This window comes from Perognathus longimembris, chromosome 17 (assembly GCF_023159225.1).
Source record: "Perognathus longimembris pacificus isolate PPM17 chromosome 17, ASM2315922v1, whole genome shotgun sequence".
NCBI classification, from domain to species: Eukaryota; Metazoa; Chordata; class Mammalia; order Rodentia; family Heteromyidae; genus Perognathus; species Perognathus longimembris.
The window spans coordinates 11,515,368-11,541,698 of NC_063177.1; the positions used below are offsets into that span (position 1 = coordinate 11,515,368).

At 43.3% G+C, this 26,331-nt stretch overlaps 1 protein-coding gene across 1 annotated transcript in view; it reads left to right on the forward strand.

Annotated features, from left to right (window-relative positions):
• Positions 1-26,331, forward strand: part of Stx8 (syntaxin 8) — a 257,324-nt gene that overhangs the window by 8,954 nt on the left and 222,039 nt on the right. The window contains exons 3-4 of the mRNA XM_048365223.1: positions 905-999; positions 8,231-8,341. Of these exons, the coding sequence (XP_048221180.1) occupies positions 905-999; positions 8,231-8,341 (206 nt within the window). The remainder of the gene's footprint in view (positions 1-904; positions 1,000-8,230; positions 8,342-26,331) is intronic.

Consider the following 26,331-nt stretch of genomic DNA (forward strand, 5'->3'; position numbering starts at 1 on the left):
ATGTGTGTATTTTTGTTTCAAACTGATACTGGGACTTGGAATCAGGGCCTGGGCATTATCCTGGCACCCTACCACTTGAGCCACATTTTCACTTCTGGCTTTTTGGTAGTTAATTGGAGATAAAGAGTTTCACAGGCTTTTCTGTCTGGGCTGGCTTTGAACAGCGACCCTCAGATCTCAATCTCCTGAGTAACTAGGTTTATAGTGTGAATCACCAGTGTCCAGCAGAATGCTGTCATTTAAATGGGAAGTTCTAGTCTTCACATTTCCATATTCCAGAGAGGCTCTCTCCCCACCTCCCTTCCATGCTCTAATTCAGCACTTCAGAGTCACAAATGAAAATTGAAAATGATTGGAAAAAATTCATCCAGTCCTGGAAAAAGAGTTTTATGTGGTTACCATTACTCTTGGATGAAAAGAACACATTGCTCTAAAATGTTCAAATGGGTTATAAATATAGCAGTGTGTTCAGAGACCGGACAAGATGGTAATGGGACTTGACACCCTGTCATTTGAAGCATGGTTGACGGAACAGTGAGGGTGCTGCTGTTGAATAAAATGGGAACACAGTTCCCTGTGTGGCTCCAGGCTACATAAATAGGATCAGTGGGTAGAAGCACAGGGCAGAGAATTCAGCCAGGCATAAGGACAAACAGTCTGCAGTTAGTGTCCCTGTTCAGGTATAGACCAAGTTGCCACTGCTGGGCTACTGGTGAGTACAAGTGTTTGGTGGTGATTGGATCAGGAGGCACCGAGCCTACACTGCATTTATCATTGGAAGGCTAAGTGGTCCTCCAGCCCTTCCTTGATGGTGCCATCATCTGTAAGGCCTCTTCAGTGGTTTAGTGTGATAGAAGCTCCACATCTGGACTCCAATACTTAGGATGTGTTTTTCTCTTTGCAGCTTACAGTGACAGTCAGAACTTTGTTGCAGAATCTGAAGGAAAAGATCGCCCTTTTGAAGGACTTATTGCTAAGAGCTGTGTCAACACATCAGATGTATCCATGTAAACATTTCCACCTCTTTTCTGGAGTGGGAGGAAAAGCAATCTTATTTTAAGAAAGGAAGGAATCTAGACTACCCAGGTTTTTCCACAGCTTGAGGAAGTCCTGGCTTGCACACAGTGCCCTATAATCTTGATCTGTCTTTTGAGTGTCTCTTACATGTTTTACAGTGAAAGTGCCCACTGGGTAAGCCTCTGCTTAAAATTAATTTCTGCTTAGAAATTAATTTGTTTGGGTGTGACCTTTTTGGGACAGGAAGCTAGGGCTGTCAGGACTGTTGTTACCAGTATACATTACTTTCTCCGTCCACAGTCTTGAGGATGAACGGCCAAGCTGCCATCACAGTCTTGACAGGGGTCTGCTTTTGGACTCTCCCTGAGTCCTTAATAATATTGATCCAAACGGGTCAGAACCAGTATAAACCAGATCTACTGTGATTACTGAGATATGACTCAATTGCCCTATTACCCCAGGCTCAAATACTGCCCCTAGTTTGGGAGTTTTGGGGATGGAGGGTGGGCAGGACTTCCATAAAGCATGCTGAGCCATTGTTTAACCTCCTGACAATTGTCAAGTATTAAAATGTCTTGTTTTTAGAAATTTCTAATTTGATCAGTGTGACCTCTAACTGTATCCTTTAAGATCAGTTTATATTGGTTTGAAAACTGATCTTAGTCTTCTGCTTATTTCTCTTAAGTTTTCAGTAGTTCGTGCCAAATACTCAAGGAGTAGCAGAGGAAATGGTTCTGTATGACTCAGCTTTATATATAGGAATAATGTAGGTATAGTCTTGTAGATAGAGCAATTGAAGGTGTTTAAAAAATATTTTCTCCCATGTGTAACCATTTTATGTCCTTAGGAAAATTGGCTTAGATTAGTTCTATTGTTTTCCATTTAATTATTAGTCCATTAAGGCCTCTAGTAAAAAGTTTAATTTCATTAAATAATTGGGGTCTGTTTCAGCACAATTAGGATATCTAATAATAGTTTGTAACTGTACCCTTATTCTTGTAAGTAGAGTATCGGTTACTGTCTCATTAACTGATTATGTAAAAGAGCTTTTACATAGCTTCATAGATAGACTATAAACTGTTTCTAATGGGTGAGGCCATTTCCTGTGCTGTCAGTACCAAGGCTGAGAAGTGTGCACAGGGAAAGTGACAAGGTGTGTGCTCATGTTACCTAAACCACCTATATTAGAAAGCAAGCGAGTACTGTTTCATGGTACAGTGTTCATTACTGTATTTGTTAACTTCCATTAAGGTGATCCTATGTGCTAAACCTAATAAGAGAAATATTTAAATTAGGAACTCTTGGCTGGGGGCGTGGCTTACTGATGGAGTACTTGCTTTGCAAGTGTGATGTCTTAAATTCAAACTTAAGTACCACCAAGACTTTTTTTTCCTACTAATAATTTCTGCTAGTTATTAATGAACTAGTTAAGCATGCCACAGTAACAATTAGCTTTGTTCTCCTAAGTGCTTAGAATCTGATGATCTGTTGAAATCTAGATTTGGTTTTTCAGTGATCTCAATTACCTTCCATAAAGCATTCAATGTACTGAACAGAGTTATGTAAAACATTACAAATATATTTAGGGACCTAAGCGTGGATTATCCATAATTTCCTAGGAAAAGCAATAACTTCAACTAGAATATAGCAGTTTCTTTAAAAAAATCTTATTAAAAAATCTTACTGTTTTCAAATTATTGAATCAGTGTGGGCTGTAACAGCCTCCAATACTGCAGAGGTGTTATTCATACAACCCACCACATGGGGGCACTTCTATACTTCTGTTTTTAGGGAGGCCATTTTTCTTTCCATGGCATGAAAAAGGGGAGATAGCTTCTATATTGTGACAACTATGTGTTGTTGTCTAAGCCCAAGGCCTTAGACATGCTGAGCATGCACTCTTCCACTTGTCTATACCCTTTCTTTCCCCAGATGAGACAGTTTTTTTTTGTAATTCTTCTCCATCGTTTCTTCTGATTTCCTGCTGCTTCCCAAACATGCTAAAAAAAAAAAAACTCTGGGAGCCTTCCTAAAGTTTTAAGCTACATCAGATAGCAACTTGTCACTTTTAGTCACCTTATATTACTGGTTTTTATATGTTTTTTTAATAATAACTCATTTATTGTCAAAGTGATGTACAGAGGGGTTACAGTTTCATATGTAAGGACATGGGTACATTTCTTGTACTATTTGTTACCTCCTCCCTCACTCCCCCTTTTCTTCTTTCCCCATGAGTTTTTCAGTTGGTTTACACCAAATGGTTTTGCAAATATTGCTTTTGGAGTTGTTTGTCCTTTTATCCTTTGTCTCTCGATTTTGATATTCCCTTTCACTTCCCTAGTTCTAATACCAGTATATACAGTATCCAGGGACTCAGATGAGATACAGTGATAGCTCTGGGACAACGACAGGAAGGGGATACGAGAGGATCATCAACAAAAGAAGCTATGGTTTCACATGGCATGTTGAAAGTAATTACACCAGTGATATAACACTTGTTTCTGTCTACAAAAAAGTAGTAAGGTTGGGTCAAACTTTGGACCTCAAGTAAGCTAGTGATGAAGTTATAGAATCCAACATTCTAGCACAGGAGTTTCCCCACCATGGAGAGCAATATTTGAAAGCTTTGTTAGCTTACCCAGAACCCCAGAGCTAGGAAATGGAAGATCCAAATTCAAATCCAAGCCTTTCTGGCTCCATGTCTGTTTAAACTGAATTGTACTTCAGTAAAAATAATAGTCAACCGACACCTGACATTGTTCTTAAGTGGAATTCTATTAATTGGCATATTGCTATAGTGCCAAGACACATCCTGTTCATAATGCAAATCCTTAGAAACCTTCATAAATGATCAGAAAGATTAAAGACTATTCACTGTGGTCTACTAGACTGATGTAAGGCTTAGAAAACATTTTGGCCATTGTCCATACAGTAATTACTCTTGGGTTAATTAATGTTAATTAATGTTGGGTGACTTTTTAAAGTGACTATGTCAGTACCACATTTTCTTAGTGTGCTTGGAGTTGAGTACTTATGGTACCTTGCTTAATAAATTTATGCCTTTCTGCATTTGTGGAGTTTTCTGAAGAATACTAGGATTTGCTAGAATGATAAGTCCTATGAAGAAAAAACGTAAATAATTAAATTCATGAAATTTAGTAGGAGATATTTATGCTCTTTCCTGAAAAAGTAGTTTTCTCTGGCAAGAGTGAATGTGAACTCAAAATGAACTGTGCTTTTGAATCCATGAGTTTGTGATTAATAAGCTAGGGTCCTAAAGCCACAAAGTTTGAAATTGCTGAAAAATGTTGGCTTAGTTTCACAGAGCTTCTTTGACACAGAAATTATAATTGCCTCACCTGTAGAGAGAAGCTGTGTCTATTGCAAGCTGCATGTGAAATTTCAGGTAGTACTAAAAATACTCCTAGAATTGGCTTCATACAGAACGTGTCTTTTTGTTAACTTTTCTAAGGCAGTGCCTTTATCTATTTTGAAAGTATAAAAATAATTCCTTTACAAAGGTACTCAATATCAAAAGGTATTTTTGGTACCTTAGTAGAAGGCCTGTGTGGGTGGGGTGGGGGGAACTTGACCAGGTATGCTGGTGTGTTCCTATCATCCCAGCTCTTCAGGAGGCAAATTTGGAACATGACAGAGGCTACCTGAGGTAAAAAGTTAGATTCTACCCCTCAACCCAATTCCCCAACAGTTTATTAGAAAGACTGTGGTCTAAACTGATCCATGTAAAAATGTGAGACCTACAAACTAGAAGTAAAAAAGGCTGAGCTGTGTCTCAAATGGTAGAGTGCTTGCCTAGCAAGTACAAAATTACATAGCCCTGAGTTCAAGGCCCAGGACTGCCAAAAAAAAGAAAAAAGAAAAAACCTTTTCTCAACTCTCTATTTTGGAAGGAAATTTTAGGCAGATACTTTTGATAATCACAATTTAATAAAGGTGAATGATGTTGTGGAGAGGCTGAGTAGATTCTAGAAATCTCCCTGGTAGCTGCAGTGGAGGTAATGTGGTTCTTTTACACCATGTCTGACCAGGATAGTTGTCACCATTGTCTAGGAACATGACAAATAAGGAGAAGGCAGTATTAATGTCCATAGAGATTTCCTGATTTGCATTCTAGCACACGGGTCTTTTCCAGGTTTTGGTGTAAATTTCCTTTTTTTAAAGCTTTCATAAAAAGTCGTTAGTTTTTTGTTTTATTTTGTTTTTGTTGTGGGGGCGGGGGAGAAGGCAATATGAGAATTGAGCTTGGCCTTGCATTTGCTAGGCAGGTATTCTACCACTTAAGCCATGGCTTCATTTCCAGCTTGTTGCTGTTTAATTGGAGATAAGAGTCTCACTGTAATCTAATCACAATCCCTAGATCTCAGCCTCTAAGTAGGGTTATAAGCATGAGCAACCAGCATCTGGCTGTTCTTTATATATCTTTATTGTAAGAATTATTATCACCATCAAGAACTCAGTGGCCTCCCATGCAGGAACTTATAATCAGGTAAGGCGTTTCTATCAAGCATAAAGGTAATGGGATTCAGAAGGTACTTGAAGCCACACACCAGAGGCTCATGCCTGTAATACTAGCAGTTGTGATCTGTGATCTGACCCCCCCCCCCCCAGTTCAAAACCAGCCTGGGCAGTAAAGTCAGTGAGACTTTTATCCCCAGTTAACCACCAGAAAATCAGAAGTGGCACTTTGGCTCAAGTGGTAGAGTGCTAGCCTTGAGCAAAGGAGCTCAGGGGCAAGTGCTGAGTTTAAGCGCCATGACTGACAAAAAAAGGTACTTAAAATGTGATGGGCACTTTGAGGAAGATGTGGAGGACTTGGCCTGGTACATTTAGACATTTAGTGGAGTTTGCTTTGTCCTGGCAGCTCTGTGCTGTAATGTGGAAAAGCCTTCTCCAGAGCAGTTCGTTCACAAAGACAGCCTAAATTCTTAACACTACTAATTAAGGATGGAACCCAGAGCTGAATATGGCTGGACTTCTCTAGCCACAAACTCCATCTGCATTTGCAATTTTTCAGAGAATCTGAGAAGTCATTTCTAATTCCACTCTCTGCATTTTTTTTTTTTTTTTTTTTTGGCCAGTCCTGGGCCTTGGACTCAGGGCCTGAGCACTGTCCCTGGCTTCTTCGCGCTCAAGGCTAGCACTCTGCCACTTGAGCCACAGCGCAGCTTCTGGCCGTTTTCTGTATATGTGGTGCTGGGGAATCGAACCTAGGGCCTCGTGTATCCGAGGCAGGCACTCTTGCCACTAGGCTATATCCCCAGCCCTCTTTCTGCATTTTTGACGTCCCAAAGAATTCCAGTAGTTTAAAGTGCTGACAATGTTACAGTGGAAAAGGTAGACCCAATCAGCCCAGTATTAGGAGCTGGGACTAGGAAGTCGGTTCTCATGGCATGTACAACTTGACATTTCCATGAATTGGCTAGGACTACATGTAAAGGTAGCCTACCCAAATGGCAACGTACTATGCCAGTTACTATATTTCTGTATTTGTTCTCTGTCTTTGATTATTTTATTGATAGGAGAGGAGATGCCTAGCACCAGCCATTGTCAGTCAGTGTGTGTGTGTGTGTCCTAGTTTCACCTTATTACTACCAGGTACATCTTGTCCACTCTTCACTCTGCCCAGCTATCACAGATGTACAAGTGCATGCAGTGGTGGACATCACTGCCTGGATGCTACAAAGTATTTCACTGCATAGGTACACTGGTTCCTTATTGATGATTTTTGGGGTGTTTCCAGAGTCTGGCCATTGTTAACATTGCTGAGGCAAATATTCTTGCTCCAAAGGCCTATACGGATGTGAGTGTGGCTGCAGGAGGGATGGCTGGTGAAGGAATGTGCTTGTTAGTGCTGTTAGCTACACAGAGGGCAGCCTGGCAGCTGGGCCACCTGTCTGCAACCTCAGCATGCACATGGGAGGGGGCCCGCCTTCACCTCTAAGTCTGCCTTCTCCCATTCGTAATGGGATAGGTGAACGTGGTGTGACTGCTTATCTTTTCACTTGATTAAAATACTAGTATCCTTTTCCCTGTGCTCTATTAGGTCCTTTGTCTTCTTTTTATTTGCCAAATCAGCCCTCTTGTGGATGCCTTGCTGCTGTGAGTAGGACTATGTATTTGTGGCCAGGGGTACTTGGAATCACCACCCTTTCAAAGATAGTAAGACAGAGGCCATTTGATTAAGAAAACTAAAAGCTAGATGAAATTGAGTTGAGCAGCTTATTTTTGTGCTTTTTGGGGATCTGGTTTAAATATCCTTTCAAAAGAGTTCAGTAGCTTTCTCCGCTCTTCACCTTATAGCAGCTTTTCTTCAACATTTCCTTTACTTTAGCCGTTTAAATGCATACATCCTGAATTCAGCCTAGAAGAACTTGTATAGTTTGCTTCAAGAAAGCATGTCTATAAAACTGGGTTTCAGGTTGAGAGGGTGAGGTGGTGCTCAGTGGGGGAGCACATGGCTTTGAGCTCAGTCCCCTGCATCAAAAGACAACCATGAACCTTTGAATTAAGTTCTGATTTGTTTTTAGCCATCATTTGGGTTTTGCTGGAAAAAGTGTAGCAGGTGACCTGGTGTCACATATAAAGACATAGCCGCTAAGAGGTGAAGGAAGTGTGACTCCAAGTTTAGCACACTTACTAGATTGACACATTAAATGACCACTACTTGACTATTTTCCTTAAAGATAATGAGCCAGTAGTAACAGTTTTTACAGCAGATGTTGCATAAAGTAGCACTTTTGCAGACTATATTCATATCTGTTAATAGGTATTCACAGGGAAGAAAGCAGACAATTTAGAGAGCCTCATGCATGCCAGGTAAGCCAAGTCTCCCCAACCCTATCTTAGGGTAGCTGTGCATAAGGAAGTAACTCTTGAATGCTAACTCCTGCAACTCAAGGAATCCCTGGTCCAGACTGGGAAGAAAATCTCTACCATATTTCTCAGTGTAATAACTTATGATCTGTGTCAGTGGTTATACATGCCTTTCCAATGGCATCCACCAACAAGGTCATTTGTCTGGAATGTCAGTGAAGTTGAAGGTCAGAGCAGAAAAAGCTGGAGTATTCTATTCCAGATAGTGGTGAGTAGAGAATCTATATGAGCCCCAAGTAGCTAAAAGAGTAAACTTAATCATGTACTAGGTAAAATGAGGTAATCCATCCACCATTAGACCTTAACTAAATGTTTGCAGCACACAACTGGAAGGGGATCGAAGACAGAACCTCCTGGATGACCTTGTAACTCGAGAGAGACTACTTCTGGCTTCCTTTAAGAATGAGGGTGCAGAGCCAGATCTGATCAGGTATGATATTTCCATTTACAGCCATTGCTTGGCGGGTAAAGGTGTATGGGCAGTTAGTACAGCTGTTTGCTAAGAACCGTTCTTTATAAAAATTCCTACTATTTCTTCACAGTGTTTCATGATAGTCCCTGGTGTGCTATCTTGGGTGCGCATACTTAGGTAGAACACAAGATCAGAAAATTTCTTGTGCATTTTGTTTTTGTTGAATTTTCTGCATCATTAGCTGCCTTATAAAGGCATTACCTGTGTGAGAAGATAGGTTTTGCTTTTTAATTGGCATGTTAAAAATGTGGTAAGACACAAATGGAAGGACAAAGTGAACAAATGCAGCAGTGGTACTCACTAGACACTACATTGAAAATGAACTATGCAACTTAGGGGTGGAGATGAGAGGGAAAAACTGGGAGAGTAAGTGGAAAGAGTGACATTGTCCAAAAAGAAATGTACTCGCTACCTGATTTATGTAACTGTAATCTCTATGTACATCTCCTTTATAATAACAGTAAAAAGTAAAAATGTGCTAAGAATGTAGCCTGGGGTTCATAGAGGCAGAGATATCTGCAGTTGGATTCGGCTTGGTTTTGTTAGCGATTTGCACTCCACAGATCTTACAGCTGCTCTGAACTAGGTCCTGTAGGAAGACCTAAAAAGGAGATTTGACTTTCCAGGGCTGAGGTGAGTGAACCATAAACTGCAGTATCTTTAAAATTGCTTCTAGAATGCCAGGAGCCACTGGCTACACCTGTAATCCTAGCTAATCAGGAGGCTGCGATCTCTTAGATCATGGTTCAAAGCCAGCCTTGGGCAGGAAAGTCTGAGACTCTTCATCTCTAATTAACCTCCAAAAAGCTGGAAGTGGAGAAGTGGCTCAAATGGTAGAGTGCTAGCCTGAGCACAAATCTCAGGGAGAGCAACCAGGTCCTAGCTTCAAACCCCAGGACTGCCAGTTTGCACCTGCACCCACATCCACAAATTGGCTTCTAGAACTTTCTTCATGAACAGGATGTGGGTTTAGGAGGGAAACTAGCCTCTAGCCTCTGACCCCTTCTCCACTAGGGAGAAGCATGCATGGAGGAGAAGCAGCTTGTTTCTGCTAAGTTCCTAGGCAGGAATAATGTGGCCATACAGGATGGTGGTGGGTTTTATGCCAACCATGCACTATCAGACTCCATCTCAGATTGTTTTGTCAGTCTGGATGAGGATGGGCTGGAGTGGGGTTCTGTCTGTGTGGATGAGGATTTTGTATCCTGCTACTTTGCCAAATTGGTTTATTAGGTGTAGGAGTTTGGGTACTGAGTTTTTTGGGTCCTTCAGATATAAGATCATGTCATCTGCGAATAGGGATAACTTGATTTCTTCCTTGCCGATGTGGATCCCTTTGATGTCCTCCTCTTGCCTTATTGCTATGGCTAGGGATTCCAGCACTATGTTGAACAGAAGTGGGGAGAGTGGGCATCCTTGTCTTGTTCCTGAGTTTAGGGGGAATGATTTAAGTTTCTCTGCATTTAATATGATGTTATCAGTTGGTCTGTTGTATATGGCTTTTATTGTTTTGAGGAATGTTCCATCTATTCCTGTTCTCTCCAGAGCTTTTAGTAAGTATGGATGTTGTATTTTGTCAAAGGCTTTTTGGACATCAACTGAGATAACAATGTAATTCTTAATTTTAGATCTGTTTATGTGGCGAATTACGTTGATTGATTTACGGATGTTGAACCATCCTTGTGACTAAGGGATGAAGCCTACTTGGTCATGATGTATGATTTTCTTGAGCAGTTTCTGGATCCTTTTAGCTAATATTTTATTGAGGAGCTTTGCATCTGTGTTCATTAGTGATATTGGTCTGTAGTTCTCTTTTTTTGTTGGGTCTTTGCCTGGTTTGGGAATGAGTATGATATTAGCTTCATAGAATGAGTTTGGGATTTCTCCCTCTGTTTCTATTTCGCGAAAGAGCTTGAGGAGTATTGGTATTAGCTCCTCACTAAAGGTTTTGTAGAATTTGTTGGTGAATCCATCTGGGCCTGGGCTTTTCTTAGTAGGGAGGTTCTTGATTACTTCCTGTATCTCACCGTAAGTTATTGGTTTATTTAGTTGATTTATTTCTTCTTGGTTCAGTTTGGGCAGTTTGTACTTCTCTAAGAATTGATCCATTTCTGTAAAATTATTGCTTTTTGCTGAGTAGAGGTTTTGGAAATAGCTCCTTATGATTGTTTGAATATCGTGTGTACTTGTTGTAATTTTTCCGATGGAGTTCCTGATTTTACGTATATGAGTCTCTTCTCTTCTTTTTTTTGTAAGTCTTGCAAGGGGTCTGTCAATTTTGTTTATTTTCTCAAAGAACCAGCTTTTAGTCTTATTCATTTGTTGAATGGTCTTTCTATTTTCAAGCAGATTTATCTCTTCTTTAATCTTTGTGATCTCTCCCCTCCTAGTCGTTTTAGATTCTGTCATTTCTTGTTTCTCCAATTGTTTTAGATTCACCGTGAGGGTATTCACCTGCTCTGCTTCCATTCTTTTAATGTGGGTGCTGAGTGCAATGATCTTGCCCCTCAGTACTGCCTTAGCTGTGTCCCATAGGTTTCTTTGTGATGTGTTTTCTTTGTCATTGTGGCTTATGAATTCCTTGATTTCATCTTTAATTTGGTCTGTGATCCAAGTGTTGGATAGCAGCGTGGGGTTTAGCCTCCAAGAGTGTGTATAGTGTCTGTGGTTTCCTTTGTTGTTGAGGGTTACCTTTAATCCACTGTGATCAGATATAATACATGGGATGACGTCAATACTTTTGTATTTGCTGAGGTTCTTTGTGTGGGCTATGACATGGTCTATTTTGGAATATGATCCATGGGCTGCTGAAAAGAAGGTGTATTGGGTCTCTGTAGGGTGAAAGGTTCTATATAGGTCTGTTAGATTCATTTGGGAAATGGTGTCATTTAGGTCCTCAGCTCCCTTACTAATCCTCTGGGTGTTGGATCTGTCTCTTGGAGAGAGAGGAGTATTAAAGTCACCCACTATGATTGTGTTTGCGTCTATCTTGCTCTGTAATTCTGTGAGAATTTGCTTGACATATGTCGGGCCTCTTTTGTTCGGTGAGTATACATTTATCACCGTGATTTCTTGATTCTGGATTTTTCCTTGTATTAATATGTAGTGTCCTTCTTTGTCTTTTTGAGTGGATTTTAAAGAGAAGTCCAGCTTGTCTGAGATCAGAATGGCTACACCTGCCGTTTTGGTGGGTGCATTTGCTTGGTAGATCTTGCTCCATCCTTTCATTCGAAGCCTGTTTTTGTCCCTTGCTGTAAGGTGGGTCTCTTGTAGACAGCAGATGTCAACTTTTTGTTTGTGAATCCATTCTGCCAGTCTGCTCCTCTTAATCGGGGAGTTTAAGCCATTTATATTCAAAGAGATCAAGGATAAGGGTGTTTTTTCTCCTTCCATTTTCTTGTTGGGCTGTTTTTTCCTCTTTTTTTTTTTTCTTCTTGTCTTTAGTGAGCTGGTCTTTCTGCTGGACTTTGGCTATTGAAGTTTCTTTCTGATTCTGTCTGTGTGTCTTTTACGATCTCTGTTGGGTGGGGTTCCCCTCTTAATATTCGCTGTAGGGCTGGTTTTTTATTCACATACTCCTTTAGCTCCTCTTTGGTGTGGAAAGATCTGGTTCTCCCTTCGAATGTGAACTCCAATTTTGCTGGATATTTGATCCGAGGTTGTAAATTGTTATTCTGAAGTACTTGGATGGTGTTCTTCCACTCACTTCGTGCTTGGTAAGTTTGTGTGGATAAGTCGGATGTTATTCGAATCCTCTTCCCATTGAAAAAAGTTTCCTTCTTCGCTTTGGCTGAATTCAGAATTTGCTCTTTAATCTTGAGGTCTGTTGTCTTGAATATTATGTGCCTTGGGGTGGTTTTCCTGGGGTCTGGCCTGCCAGGTGTCCTATAGGCTTCGGTTACCTGGATGGGGTCCCCTGTGAGATTGGGGAAGTTTTCTGCAATAACTTTATTGAGAACATGATTAAGCCCTCTGTTCTGGTATTTGGCTCCTTCTTCTATTCCAATTATGCGCATATTATATCTCTTGTCTTTGTCCATTAGTTCCTGGATTAGTCTTCCCTGAAGCTTCACCTTTTCTTGGAGTGTGGTCATTTTCTGGTTGTTGTCAGCTGCTTCATCGTCCAGGCGAGAGATTCTGGATTCTATATGGTCCACTCTTTGTGTTATGGTTTCAATTGCGGAGTTTATGGATGTCAGAGAGCTATTTATGGTTGTCATATCAGCTCTGATCGTGGAAATTTCTTCCTTTAAAGAGTTGTATTTTAAATCTATTTTTTCATGCATTTCAATTCTCAGGATGTGGAGATTTTCTTTAAAGGCGGCTTGCATTGTATCCATTTTTGCTTCCATTTCTTTCTTGGCTTCCTGGGTGTCCTTCCAGATTTCCGCTCTAAACTCCTGGAATTGTTTTCTGATTTCATTTCTTTTTTTTTTTTTTTTGCCAGTCCTGGGCCTTGGACTCAGGGCCTGAGCACTGTCCCTGGCTTCTTCCCGCTCAAGGCTAGCACTCTGCCACTTGAGCCACAGCGCCGCTTCTGGCCGTTTTCTGTATATGTGGTGCTGGGGAATCGAACCTAGGGCCTCGTGTATCCGAGGCAGGCACTCTTGCCACTAGGCTATATCCCCAGCCCTCTGATTTCATTTCTGACGCTTTCGATCATTCCTGTTAACATGGCCTCATTTGCTTTTTTAGTCTCCATCTCCTCTTCAGTCGTGCTGCTTTTTGGAGCTGGCGAGTTGGCTTGTCCTTTGATGAACTGAGTTATGTTTCTTTGTGATTTGCGCATCTGGAAATCTGTGGATGGCTTCTCAGGTTTGGTTTGTAGCTCTTTCCTCCCTCCTTTGTAGGCGTATCGGCAGCAGGTGCTGCCGCTATGGCTCCGCCCACCAGTGCAGGGTACGCCTACCAGAGTGGGCGCTGTCGCCGGGGGCCCCGCCCTCCTGTGCGCTGTTGTCCACTACAACATGCACTTTAGCGGGATATGCCTCCCAGAGTGAGTCCTGTGTTGTTGGGTTGTGCTTGCGCCCTCTGTGAGTCCGTTGGGGGAGACGGTATGTGTGGGGCCCAGTGGGATCAACTGTCCGGGTGTGGATTGGCACCCTCAGACCTTGCCTCCGCTGTGAGGGGGGAACGTGATCAGGCTCAGGTGACCCTGCTGGGCTGGTATTGCCCACCAGCACCTGTGATTTTAGTTGTAAGAGTCTGCGAGGTCCAGGCGCCTCGGGCGGGGCTTGCCCTGCTTGCCCTCACCCGGCCCCTGTTGGGAAGGGGGCGGGGCCGGTTCTGCCAGTTCAGGAACCTGTGGGGGCTTGGGGCTGTTCCGCCCTTCCCCTGCCAAACTGGCTTCCCAGCGCCTGATGGAAGCTTCCCGCCTGATTTGGGGGTTCTTTGTTCCCTTGGGGGTGGGGAGAGGGAGGGAGGGAGATCTAGCTTCTTTGTCGGGCTTGGGTCTCTGATAGCTGGTCTCCCGATGGGGGAGGGGATAATGGGGGACTCACTTTTGCTGCTTTGTGTGTGTGTCCCGCCCAGCCGTTGGCCCTTCAGGGGTTGGCGAAGTGTCGTGGTGGCTTCCCCGTTCCCTCTTTCTGCTGCGCTGGGTTCCCTTGTCCGAACCCAGTGTGGACCCGAACTTCTTGTCGCTGCCAGTGTGTGTCTTGGTCCGCACCCTGCCTTGTGTCCGTGGGGTCTCTCGCTATAGGAATTCTGCGCTCCTGGCAGCCTGTCTGCCCATCGCCGGGTTCCCCTTTCCCAGCCTGGCCCTGTTTGGGCCAGGGTCGGCTGGGGGGGAGGTGCCCCGGAGAATCTCCGGCTCCGTGTAGGTTTTCGGATCTTCTTTTTTGCTCCTTTTTGTTTTCCTGCATTTCTCCACTGCTTCTGGATGCTGGTTTTGCTGGGTTCTTGATGGGGTGTTGGGTGTTGGAGTTCCCAGCTCGCTATTCAGTTGGTGCGAGTCGGGGTGCCTCCCTATTCTTTTGGCGCCATCTTTCTCCTCAAAAATTATTTATTAATTAAACAAAATTTTTTGACATGGTGTTGTGCACAAGGGGTACAGTTACATAGTAGGGCAGTGTGTACATTTCTTGTGATATTTTACATCCTCTTTTTCTTTCCCTTCCCTAGGTCAGGTAGACATATATATAATACACAGTGTACTAAGAACATATACAGTAGCCACGTGGCCTACGCCAAAGAAAATTCACCTAGGGTTTTAAATGTAATGTCGACAGTAGACAGTATGTCAACAATAGTCTTATATGAACGTACATACATAGCTTTTTTTTTTTTTGGCCAGTCCTGGGCCTTGGACTCAGGGCCTGAGCACTGTCCCTGGCTTCTTCCCGCTCAAGGCTAGCACTCTGCCACCTGAGCCACAGCGCCCCTTCTGGCCGTTTTCCATATATGTGGTGCTGGGGAATCGAACCGTGAGCTTCATGTGTTGGAGGCAAGCACGCTTGCCACTAGGCCATATTCCCAGCCCCCATACATAGCTTTTGAGCTATTGTGATCCACTGAGAGGTCTATTTTTGACCTTTATATGTTGAGTAGTTGTTTGGTTTTAGTTACATAATGTAGGGTCGCTGACCCAAACCTGTGGGATATACCATTTGACAAGAAGTTTTTGGTTTCGCACACTTGGTCTCTACTGTCTCCCCCTCCCCCCACCTTAACAGTCATATATCAAGGAGATCTTGCCCCTTTGTTTTCTGTGTTCTAGGCTTGTCTTGCTCAACATTATTTGTTCAAGTTCTGACCATTTCCCTGCGAGTACCAATATTTCACCATTTCTAATCACTATGTAGTATTCCATTGTGTATAGGTACCATATTTTTTGGATCCATTCATCTGTGGAGGGGCATCTGGGTTGTTTCTATATTTTGGCTATTGTGAATTGTGCAGCGATAAACATGGAAGTGCAAATGTCTTTTTGATGTCTTGGGACCTGCTGTTCAGGATAGATGCCTAGGAGTGGTATGGCTGGGTCATAGGGTAGGTCTATGTTGAGCTTTTTGAGAAACCTCCATACTGTTCTCCAAAGTGGTTGTACTAATTTGCACTCCCACCAACAATGGAGAAGGGTTCCTCTTTCCCTGCACCCCCTCCAGCATTTGTTGTTCCCTGAGTTCAGAGTATAGGCCATTCTAACTGGAGTGAGGTGGTATCTCAGGGTTGTTTTTATTTGCATTTCCTTTACCACCAGGGATGTTGAACATTTCCTCATATGTTTCTTTGCCATTTTTATCTCTTCTCTGTGAAGTCTCTTTAGCTCCTTTGCCCATTTCCTAATTGGTTTATTGGGCTTGGAGGGGCTTAGTTTTTTGAGTTCTCTGTAGATGATAGCTATTAGGCCTTTGTCTGTTGCTGTGCTGGTAAAGATCCTTTCCCATATGGTTGGCTGTCTTTCTAGTTTGGTGGCTATGTCCTTAGCTGTGCAGAAACTTTTTATTTTGTAGTAGTCCCATTTGTTGAGTCTCTCCCCTATTTGTTGTGCCCCTGGGACTCTATTCAGGAAGTTCCTTCCTGTGCCTATAAGTTCTAGCACCTTTCCTACTCTGTCCTTCAGTAGTTTCAAGGATTCAGGTCTGATGTTGAGGTCCTTGATCCATTTTGAGTTGATCTTGGTGCATGGTGATAGGCTAGGATCCACTTTGAGTTTTCTACATATGGCTGCCCAGTTTTCCCAGCACCAGTAGTTGAAGAGGCTATGTTTATTCCATTGTATGTCTTTAGCTCCTTTTTCGAATATCAGCTGACTGTAAGAGTGCGGTTTTATTTCTGGGTCTTCAATTCTAATCCATTGGTCTTCAGGTCTGTTTTTATACCAATACCATGCTGTTTTTGTTATGATGGCTCTATAGTAGAGCTTGAAGTCTGGTATTGTGATACCTCCTGCACTGCTATTTTGCCTAGAATTGCTTCGGCTATTCTAGGTCTTTTGCTGTTCCATATGAATTTATGGGTTGCTTTTTCTATTTTAGTGAAGAATGTAGCTGGGATTTTGATGGGGATTGCATTGAAATTGTATAACAATTTGGGCAATATGGCCATTTTCACTATAGTGATTCTGCCTACCCATGAGCATGGGAGGTCTTTCCATCTCCTTGTGTCTTCTTTGATTTCCTTTATTAGATTTTTACAGTTCTCATTAAATAGGTCCGTCACGTCTTTGGTTAGGTTGATCCCTAGGCACTTTATTCTTTTTTTGGGTATTGTAAAAGGAATTATTTCCATAATTTCCTTTTCTGCTTGTATATTGCTGGTGTACGGAAAAGCTGCTGACTTTTGTGGATTTTGTATCCTGCTACTTTGCCAAAATGGTTTATTAGATGTAGGAGTTTGGGGACTCAGTTTTTTGGGTCCTTCAGATATAAGATCATGTCATCTGCGAGTAGGGATAGCTTGATTTCTTCCTTACCGATATGGATCCCTTTGATGTCCTCCTCTTGTCTTATTGCTATGGCTAGGGATTCCAGCACTATGTTGAACAGAAGTGGGGAGAGTGGGCATCCTTGTCTTGTTCCTGAGTTTAGGGGGAATGATTTAAGTTTCTCTCCATTTAATATGATATTAGCAGTTGGTCTGTTGTATATGGCTTTTATTGTTTTGAGGAATGTTCCATCTATTCCTGTTCTCTCCAAAGCTTTTAATAGGTATGGATGTTGTATTTTGTCAAAGGCTTTTTGGGCATCGACTGAGATAACAATGTGATTCTTGATTTTAGTTCTGTGTATGTGGTGAATTACATTGATTGATTTACGGATGTTGAACCATCCTTGTGACTGTGGGATGAAGCCTACTTGGTCATGATGTATAATTTTCTTGTTAGCTAATATTTTATTGAGGAGCTTTGCATCTGTGTTCATTAGTGATATTGGTCTGTAGTTCTCTGTTTTTGTTGGGTCTTTGCCTGGTTTGGGGATGAATATAATATTAGCTTCATAGAATGAGTTTGGGATTTCTCCCTCTGTTTCTATTTCGTGGAAGAGTCTGAGGAGTATTGGTATTAGCTCCTCACTAAAGGTTTTATAGAATTTGTTGGTGAATCCATCTGGGCCTGGGCTTTTCTTTGTTGGGAGGCTCTTGATCACCCCCTGTATCTTGCTGTAAGTTATTGGTTCTTTTAGATGATTTATTTCTTCTTGGTTCAGTTTGGGGAGTTTATACTTCTCTAAAAATTGATCCATTTCTGTAAAATTATTGTTTTTTAGTGAGTGGAGGTTCTGGAAATAGTACCTTATGATTGTTTAAATATCGTGTGTATGTGTTGTAATTTTTTCGGTGGAGTCCCTGATTTTATGTATATGAGTCTCTTCTTTTTTTTGGTAAGTTTTGCGAGGGGTCTGTTGATTTTATTTATTTTCTCAAAGAACCGGCTTTTAATCTTATTCATTTGTTGAATGGTCTTTCTATTTTTAGTCAGATTTATCTCTTCTTTAATCTTTGTGATCTCTCTCCTCCTAGTCATTTTAGATTCGATCATTTCTTGTTTCTCCAATTGTTTTAGTTTCATCGTGAGGTTATTTACCTGCTCTGCTTCCATTCTTTTAATGTGAGTGCTGAGGGCAATGATCTTGCCCCTCGGTACTGCCTTAGCTGTATCCCATAGGTTTCTTTGTGATATATTTTCCTTGTCATTGTGGCTTATGAATCTGTTAATTTCATCTTTAATTTGGTCTGTGGCCCAAGTGTTAGATAACAGTGTGGGGTTTAGCCTCCCAGAATGTGTATAGCCTCTGTGGTAACCATTGTTATTGAGGGTTACCTTTATTCCACTGTGGTCAGATATAATACATGGGATGATGTCAATACTTTTGTATTTGCTGAGGTTCTTTGTGTGGGCTATGACATGGTCTATTTTGGAGTATGATCCGTGGGCTGCTGAGAAGGAGGTGTATTGGGTCTCTGTAGGGTGGAAGATTCTGTATAGATCTGTCAGATCCATTTGGGATATGGTGTTACTTTGGTCCTCAGCTCCCTTGCTAATCTGGGTGTTGGATCTGTCTCTTGGAGAGAGTGGGGTATTAAGGTCACCCACTATGATTGTGTTTGGGTCTATCTTGTTCTGTAGTTCTGTGAGAATTTGCTTGACATATGTAGGGCCTCTTTTGTTCGGTGAGTATATATTTATCACCGTGATGTCTTGATTCTGGATTTTTCCTTGTATTAATATGTAGTGTCCTTCTTTGTCTTTTTGAGTTGATTTTAATGAGAAATCCAGCTTGTCTGAGGTCAGATGGCTACTCCTGCCGTTTTGGTAGGTGTGTTTGCTTGGAAGATCTTGCTCCATCCTTTCATTCGGAGCCTGTTTTTATCCCTTGCTGTAAGATGGGTCTCTTGTAGACAACAGATGGCAACTTTTTGTTTGTGGATCCACTCTGCCAGTCTGCTCCTCTTTTTTTTTTTTTTTTTTTTTTTGGCCAGTCCTGGGGCTTGGACTCAGGTCCTGAGCACTGTCCCTGGCTTCTTCCAGCTCAAGGCTAGCACTCTGCCACCTGAGCCACAGTGCCCCTTCTGGCCGTTTTCCATATACGTGGTGCTGGGGAATCGAACCGAGAGCTTCATGTGTAGGCCACTAGGCCATATTCCCAGCCCCCAGTCTGCTCCTCTTTTTTGGAGAGTTTATACCATTTATATTCATAGAGATCAAGGGTAAGAGTGTTTTTTCCCCTTCCATTTTCCTGTTAGGCTGTTTTTCCTCTTTTTTTTTTTTTTCTTGTCATTAGTGAGCTGCTCTTTCTGTTGGGCTCTGGCTATTGTAGTTTCTTTCTGTTTCTGTCTGTGTGTCCTGTAGGGTTTCTATTGGGTGGGGTTCCCCTCTTAGAATTTGCTGTAGGGCTGGTTTTTTATTCACATACTTCTTTAGATCCTCTTTGCTATGGCACGATCTGGTTTTTCCCTCGAATATGAATTCTAGCTTCGCTGGATATCTTATTCTGGGTTGGCAATTGTTGGCCTGTAGGACTTGGATGGTGTTCTTCCATTCTCTTCGCCCGTGGTAGGTTTGTGTGGAGAGGTCTGCTGTTATTCGGATCCTTTTCCCATTGTAATAAATTTCTTTCTTCGCTTTGGCTGCTTTCAAAATTTGGTCTTTATTCTTGAGATCTGAAGTCTTGGTTATTATGTGCCTGGGCGAAGATTTTCTAGGGTCTGGTCTACCAGGCATCCTATAGGCTTCGGTTACCTGGGTGAGGTCCCTTGTGAGATTGGGGAAGTTTTCTGCAATCACTTTATTGAAAATATGTTGAAGCCCTCTGCTCTGGTATTAGGCTCCTTCTTCTATTCCAATTATGCGCAGATTATATCTTTTGTCTTTGTCCACTAGCTCCTGGATTAGTCTGCCCTGGAGCTTTACCATTTCTTGGAGTGTGGTAATTTTCTGGTCCTTGTCGGCTGCATCATTGTCCAAGAGAGAGATTCTGGATTCAATATGGTCAATTCTTTTTGCTGTGGATTCAAGTGTGGAGTTTATTGATGTCAGGGAGCTATTTATGGTTGCCAGATCAGCTCTGATCGTGGAAATTTCTTCCTTTAAAGAGTTGTATTTTAAATCTATTTTTTCGTGCATTTCGCTTCTCAGGATATTAAGGTCTTCTTTAACGGAGGTTTGCATTGTATCCATTTTTGCTTCCATTTCTTTCTTGGCTTCTTTTTTTTTTGGCCAGTCCTGGGCCTTGGACTCAGGGCCTGAGCACCGTCCCTGGCTTCTTCCCGTTCAAGGCTAGCACTCTGCCACCTGAGCCACAGAGCCCCTTCTGGCCGTTTTCCATGTATGTGGTGCTGGGGAATTGAACCAAGAGCTTCATGTGTAGGAGGCAAGCACTCTTGCCACTAGGCCATATTCCTAGCCCCTCTTTTTTGGCTTCTTGAAGGTCCTTCAAGACTTCCATTCTAAATTCCTGGAATTGTTTTCTGATTTTGTTCCTGAGGCTTTCCATCATTTCTGCTATCATAGCCTCAGTTGCTTTTTTATTCTCCATCTCCTCTTCGGGCATACTGCTTTTTGGAGCTGGCGAGTTGGCTTGCCCTTTCATGTAATTTGTAATATTTCTTTTTGATTTGCCCATCTGGAGATCTGGAAGTGGCTTCCTTGGGTTGGCTTTGTGCTGGTTCCCGCTGGTCCATCAATGGGAGACTTGTTTGTGTCCTGGCTCTGGGTTTGAGTTTGGCTGTTGAACCTTCTTGCCCAATGGGTGAGCGTGCCCATCTCGGTTGTTGCCAGGGTGGCCACCCTCACTGCACTTGGGGGTGGGTAGGTTCTGTGTCTTTCTCTGCAGGATAGTGTCCTGCCACTGGGTTGTGCTGACCGTAGTGTGCCCCTGGTGGGGGTTTGCGGGTCACTGATTCAGCGTGGCGTGGAGGCTTTTCTCTTCTTTGGTTCTTTTTTCCACTCGGTACCTTGGTCAGAGGAGCTCACCTCTCAGATTGAGATTTGCCGCTGAGAGGTGGCTCGCTCCCCTGTGTGGATTGCTCCTGTTGGAGCAGGTGTTGCTGTTGAGGGGCGGCCTGCCTACTTGTGCGGGGTGCGCCTATCAGAGCAGGAGTTGCAGCTTGCCCGCTTGTGTGTTCCCGTGTTGGGTTGGGCAGGACATTCTCCTGCTGGAGGGCTAGCACGCTGGCCCACACTGGCCCTCCGGGGGGCGCGTGCATGTGCCCTCTAGTGCTTCCTTTGGGGACGTGCTGCCCCGAGCTGTTGGAGGGTGCTTGTGCCCTCTTGAGAGTTTGCTGTGGGGGGCGGTATGCATGGGCCCCAGCAGGATCAAGTGTTCAGGCGTGGGTTGGTGCCCACAGACTCTCTGTGCCTCCGCTGTGAGGGGGGAGGCGTGTGTTCGGGCCCAGGTGTCCCTGCTGTGCTGGTGTTGCACACCAGTGAGCCTGTGACTGTTGTTCAAAAAGTCCACGAGGACCAGGTGCCTCAGGTGGGGCTTCCAATACCTACCAGTTCCCGGGCCCCTGCTGGGGAGGGGGCGGGCCCGTGCGGCCAGGTTCCAGCTCCTCTGCTGGGGCTTTGGGGGGGATATTTTGGCGCTGCTCCACCTCTGTTAGTTCCCGTGTCCTCCCAGAGGTCTTAGCGCTGCCAGATATGGGGCTGCTTTATTCCCTCGGGGGGGAGGGGGGAGGGAGGGAGCTCTAGCTTCTTTGTAGGTTTTGGGTCTCTGCTAGAGCTGGTCTCCCGTTTCAAGGTGGGGGGTAATGGGGAACTTACTGGTCCTCGGTTGTGTGTGTGTCCCGCGCTGCTGTGGGCTTTTCGGGGATGTGGTGCTGGGGTGTGGCGATTGGTCGTTTGGTGGTTGCCATCCTGGCTCTCTCTATCTGCCCCACGGGTTCCCCTACTGCTTACATCTGATCCTGGCCGTTTGGTCCCGCAGCTCCAGTCCCTCGCTGCCGCCATCTGTCTTGGTCGGTCTGCACTCCGTCTGGGGTCTGTGGAGTTCCTGCTGTCTGGACTCTGCATTCCTGGCGTGACTTTTCAGCTGTTGGTTTGCCGGCGCCGGGTCCCCTTTCCCAGCCTTGCCCTGTTCGGGCCGGGGTCAGCCGGTGGGGGGGTACCCCGGAGATTTTCCGGCTCCATGCAGGTTATAGTCTTCTTTTTTTGTTCTTTTTCATTTACTGTGTTTCTCTGTTGCTTCTGATTGTTGGGTTTGCTGGATTCTTGATGGGGTGTTGGGTGCTGGAGTTCCCAGCTCACTATTCCGTTGGAGCGAGTTGGGGTGTATCCCTATCGTGACGGCACCATCTTGCAATCCCCCAGACTATTGTCTTAAGGACCAATTAAAGAGGATAATTTATTTTCTGTGGGTTCCAGTCTTCCCAGAAGGGGACAGGGCTTTCAAAAGAAAATTACAGCCAGGTATTAGTGGCTCACACCTGCAATTCTAGCTTCTCAGGAGGCTGAGATCTGAGGATTGCAGTTCAAAGCCAGCCCAGGCAGGAAAGTGTGTGAGACTATCTCCAATTAAATACCAAAAAGGTGGAAATGGAGCTGTGGCTTAAGTGACAGCGCTAGCTTTGAGCACAAATCTCAGGGAGAGCACCCAGGCCCTTAGTTCAGGCCCCAAGACTGTCACACACACAATGACAGAATGTAAGAAACTGTGAAAGTTTTAAAGTAATCTTTGCACAGAAATGAGATCTGAGGCATACGAGGGAGCAATTTTGCATGGGTGGACACATTTATTGTGGCTCCTCGTAACTGCCAATGTTGAGTTTCATGGATACAGGACTGAAGTAAGTGTGTAACTATGACCCATGTTGGTAAAATAGAGCACCCCAGGATTCTGGAAGGTGCTTCAAATCTTGGGTGACAACAATGACACTATTGATGTTTGCTGTTTTTTTTTTTGTTTTGTTTTGTTTTTCTGTAAGCCAGGCACTGTGCTAAGCTCCTCCTGTGTATTTTCTCAGGAGTTCTTTACAGTACCCTATTTAGCAGAAGAGAAACTGAGGCACAGAGGGGTCAGTTCTAAAGTGAGTCAGTCTCATCCAAATTTGGATTTAATCACCAAGGCATACAAAGAGCTATATCAGGCTTGTCTCAGTTAGCTTCTTAGTCCCTCGGTCATCTGGGATTCACTTCAGCATCCTTGACCTGAAACTGGCCTGTGTGTTCTGCCCAGTTTTCCTTGTTGTTCAGCCCCAACAGGGTGACCACTATGTGAAGGACTTTGCATACGCCAGCACCATTACAAGTACAAGATGTTACCACTGCAGGGTAGCTAGGGGCTCTTGTTTCATCCTTGCTCCCCAGACTCTGGGTCCTTCCAACCATACTCTTTGATGCTCTGGGGGAGGGAGAAGGGAAAGGGGCTGGCCTCCTGTGCTGTCATGTTCCATGTGCTGCTTTCCTATTCTCTTCTTCCAAACTTTGTTCTTTGTCATGTTCAGTTAGAAGCCAGCTTGTTGCCTCTTATCTTCTTAGGGGACTGACTCACATTAGGTCTAGTGATGGAAGCAAGTCTGGCAATGACTTGTCTTCTGGCCGTATTTTAATCATAGCTGCTTTGTATCCTAGAATTTCAACCAAAGTAAATTAAATGATGGGGACAATTTTAGTTTGTTTTGTTGGTAATTGGCAAGTGAGTGCTAGAAGTGGTGGTGGGGTGGTGGTGGTGGTGGTGTGTGCAGTACAGGGGTTTGAATGCAAGGCTCTGTACTTGCTAGCCAGGCCTCTACCACTTGAGCCACTTCTCCAGTTCTTTTTACTCTTATTTGTTGTTTATGTACTTATTTTGTTAGTACTGGGTACTGAACTCAGGGCCTTGCAATTGCAAAACAGGCAACACTACTACTTGCTTGATCTTATTTTATATTTTTGCTGATGCTAGGGCCTGCGTGTTCTCCCTTTGCTTTTTCTTTTTGCTCAAGGCTGGTTCTCTACTTCAGGCACAAGCTCCACTTCTGGCTTTTTGGTGGTTCATTGGAGGTAAGTCTCATGGACTTTCCTTCCTGGGCTGGTTTTGAATCAAGATCCTCAAATCTCAGCCTCCTGAGTAGCTAGGATTACAGATGTGAATCATTGGTGCCCAGCTGCTCTTGATATATACATATATATATATATATATATATATATATAGAGAGAGAGAGAGAGAGAGAGAGAGAGATCTATCTGTATCCATCTATCTATCTATCTATCTATCTATATTTTTTTTGCCAGTTCTGGGGCTTGAATTCAGGGCCTGAGCACTGTCCCTGGCTTCTTTTTGCTCAAGGCTAGCATTCTACCACTTGAGCCACAGCACCACTTCTGGCCTTTTCTATGTATGTGGTGCTGAGGAATCAAACCTAGGGCTTCATGTATTCGAGGCAAGCACTCTACAACTAGGCCATATTCTCAGCCCTGCTCTTGATATCTTTGTTTTGTTTTTGTTGCCAGTCCTGGGGTGTGGACTCAGGTCTTGGGTACTGTCCCTGGCTTCTTTCTGCTCAAGGCTAGCACTCTACCTCTTGAGCCATAGTGCCACTTCCGGCTTTTTTCTATATATGTGGTGCTGAGGAATCGAACCCAGGGCTTCATGTATACGAGGTGAGCACTTTTACCACTAGGCCACATTCCCAGCCCCTGCTCTTGATATTTTTAAGATTGGGTCTTGCTTTTTTCTTGGGCCATCTTGAACTGTTAATAGCCTATGCTTCCCACAATGGTTGGGTCACAGACATGTATCATCATCCCAGCTTTTTCTGCTGAGATGAGACCTTATAAATTTTCTGCCCATGATAGCCTGGAACTATGGTCCTCCTGATCTCAACCTCCTAAGTAGCTGGGATTGCAGGTGTGATCCACTATGCCCACCTTTGTGTGTGTATGTCTCAATAGTGGAGCCTGAGCTCAAGGCCTGACACTCACTTGGCTTTTTTTTTTTTTTTTCCTGAAGGATGGCCACTCTGTTACTTGAGCCACACCTCTTTTTTTTTTTTTTTTCTGGTTTATTGTTGGTTAATTGGAGATAAAAGTCTCATGGACTTTCATACCCTAGAGCTGACTTCAAACTGCCATCCGCAGATCTCAGCCTCCTAGGAGCTGAGGAGGAGCTAGGAATACAAGGCATGAACCACAGGTTCCTGGCTTTATTTCTGTAATTCTTCATGTGAGGTCACTTAGGTTGTTACCTTGTCACTTTGGAGTAAGGTGGTAGACATGTATTCCCTTAGGCCATGACAAAAAAAAATCTTGTGCAGAAAACCTCGTGAGAACTTTGCAGTATTCCAAGCCTTCTATGACATGTGTCCTTAGTGCTAGATTGTTACACAAGATGCACTCACTTTTCGAGGTTGGGGGTTAATCAATATTTCAGGGCCCCGTAGTAACTAACAACAATACCTTCTGATGAAGACTAGCTTGAGCTTGGAACCCTGTGAGCTTCTTGAACTCCCTACCTCATTGTTTTTCTTGTTTACTTTGTGTAACCTCCTCTTCCTTTCCACCCCTCATTCCTGGGAGTCCTATTAACAGATTCTCTTCCTCTTTATTTTCCCCTTCTAGTATGGCCTTATTAGAGAAGAGTATTGTCAAGCATCAGTTTGGATTAGTGTGCCAGTCACAGGACTGAACGTGCAGCCGCCATGTGAGGAGCCCTTGTTTTTTTTTTATTTTTTAAACCTCACAGGATTACCGATCATTATTCTAGAGCAGTAGCCTTGCTCTAAGAAGGCAATGGTTGACTAATTTCGGGTATTTGGGAACTTGTTAAAGAAGTCTCCATGCAACAGTGTCTCTTAGAAGAAGATAAGCCCTCACTTAGAAAGCCCTGACACAGCCTCTGACTTAAAAGCTCACTGTCTTTTATCGTCAAGAGCATGGCTCAGTCTTACAATTAATCAAATCTTTGTCTTCAAAGAGAAAGAAAAGTCACTGCATACTCTACTGCCCTGTGACTGACTCACAGATTGTGATGACCTGGCCTGTGTTGGGTGGCTAATTGGCTCAGCTTTAATCTTCACCCCAACAATCACACATAGCTTATAGGGAATGGGAAATTACTTAGAGTGTGTGTGAGTTACTTAGCAAGGGCATACTGACCAACTGCTAAAAAAATAAAAAATGAGATAAAGAAATGCTTACATTTTTATAGAGTACAAGTTTAACTAGATCCTTTCCTGTTGAGCTGGAAAAAAAACACCATAGTATAGCCAGTATATTTTATATCAGTACTAATGGGTAGCCCAAATAGGCAAAAGAAAAATTAAGTCGTACATTAAAAATCTCTGCCTTGTTTTATGCCATTGAATGTTTTATTACAGCACATGGTTTGTGAGAATGGGGATTTGTACCTGCTGGTCCTGATTCCCTGCAGAAGCACTGATTTATACTTTATATAACCCAGGACCAACACTTAGCACATGTAATCTAGTAGCTAAGCTACAAGCGTTTTCCTTTGAAGCTTTTCTGATATGGAAAGAAGGGCCAAAATCAGTTTTGTTTTTTTCTTCTTTAAGTAAAATGCAAGGATAGC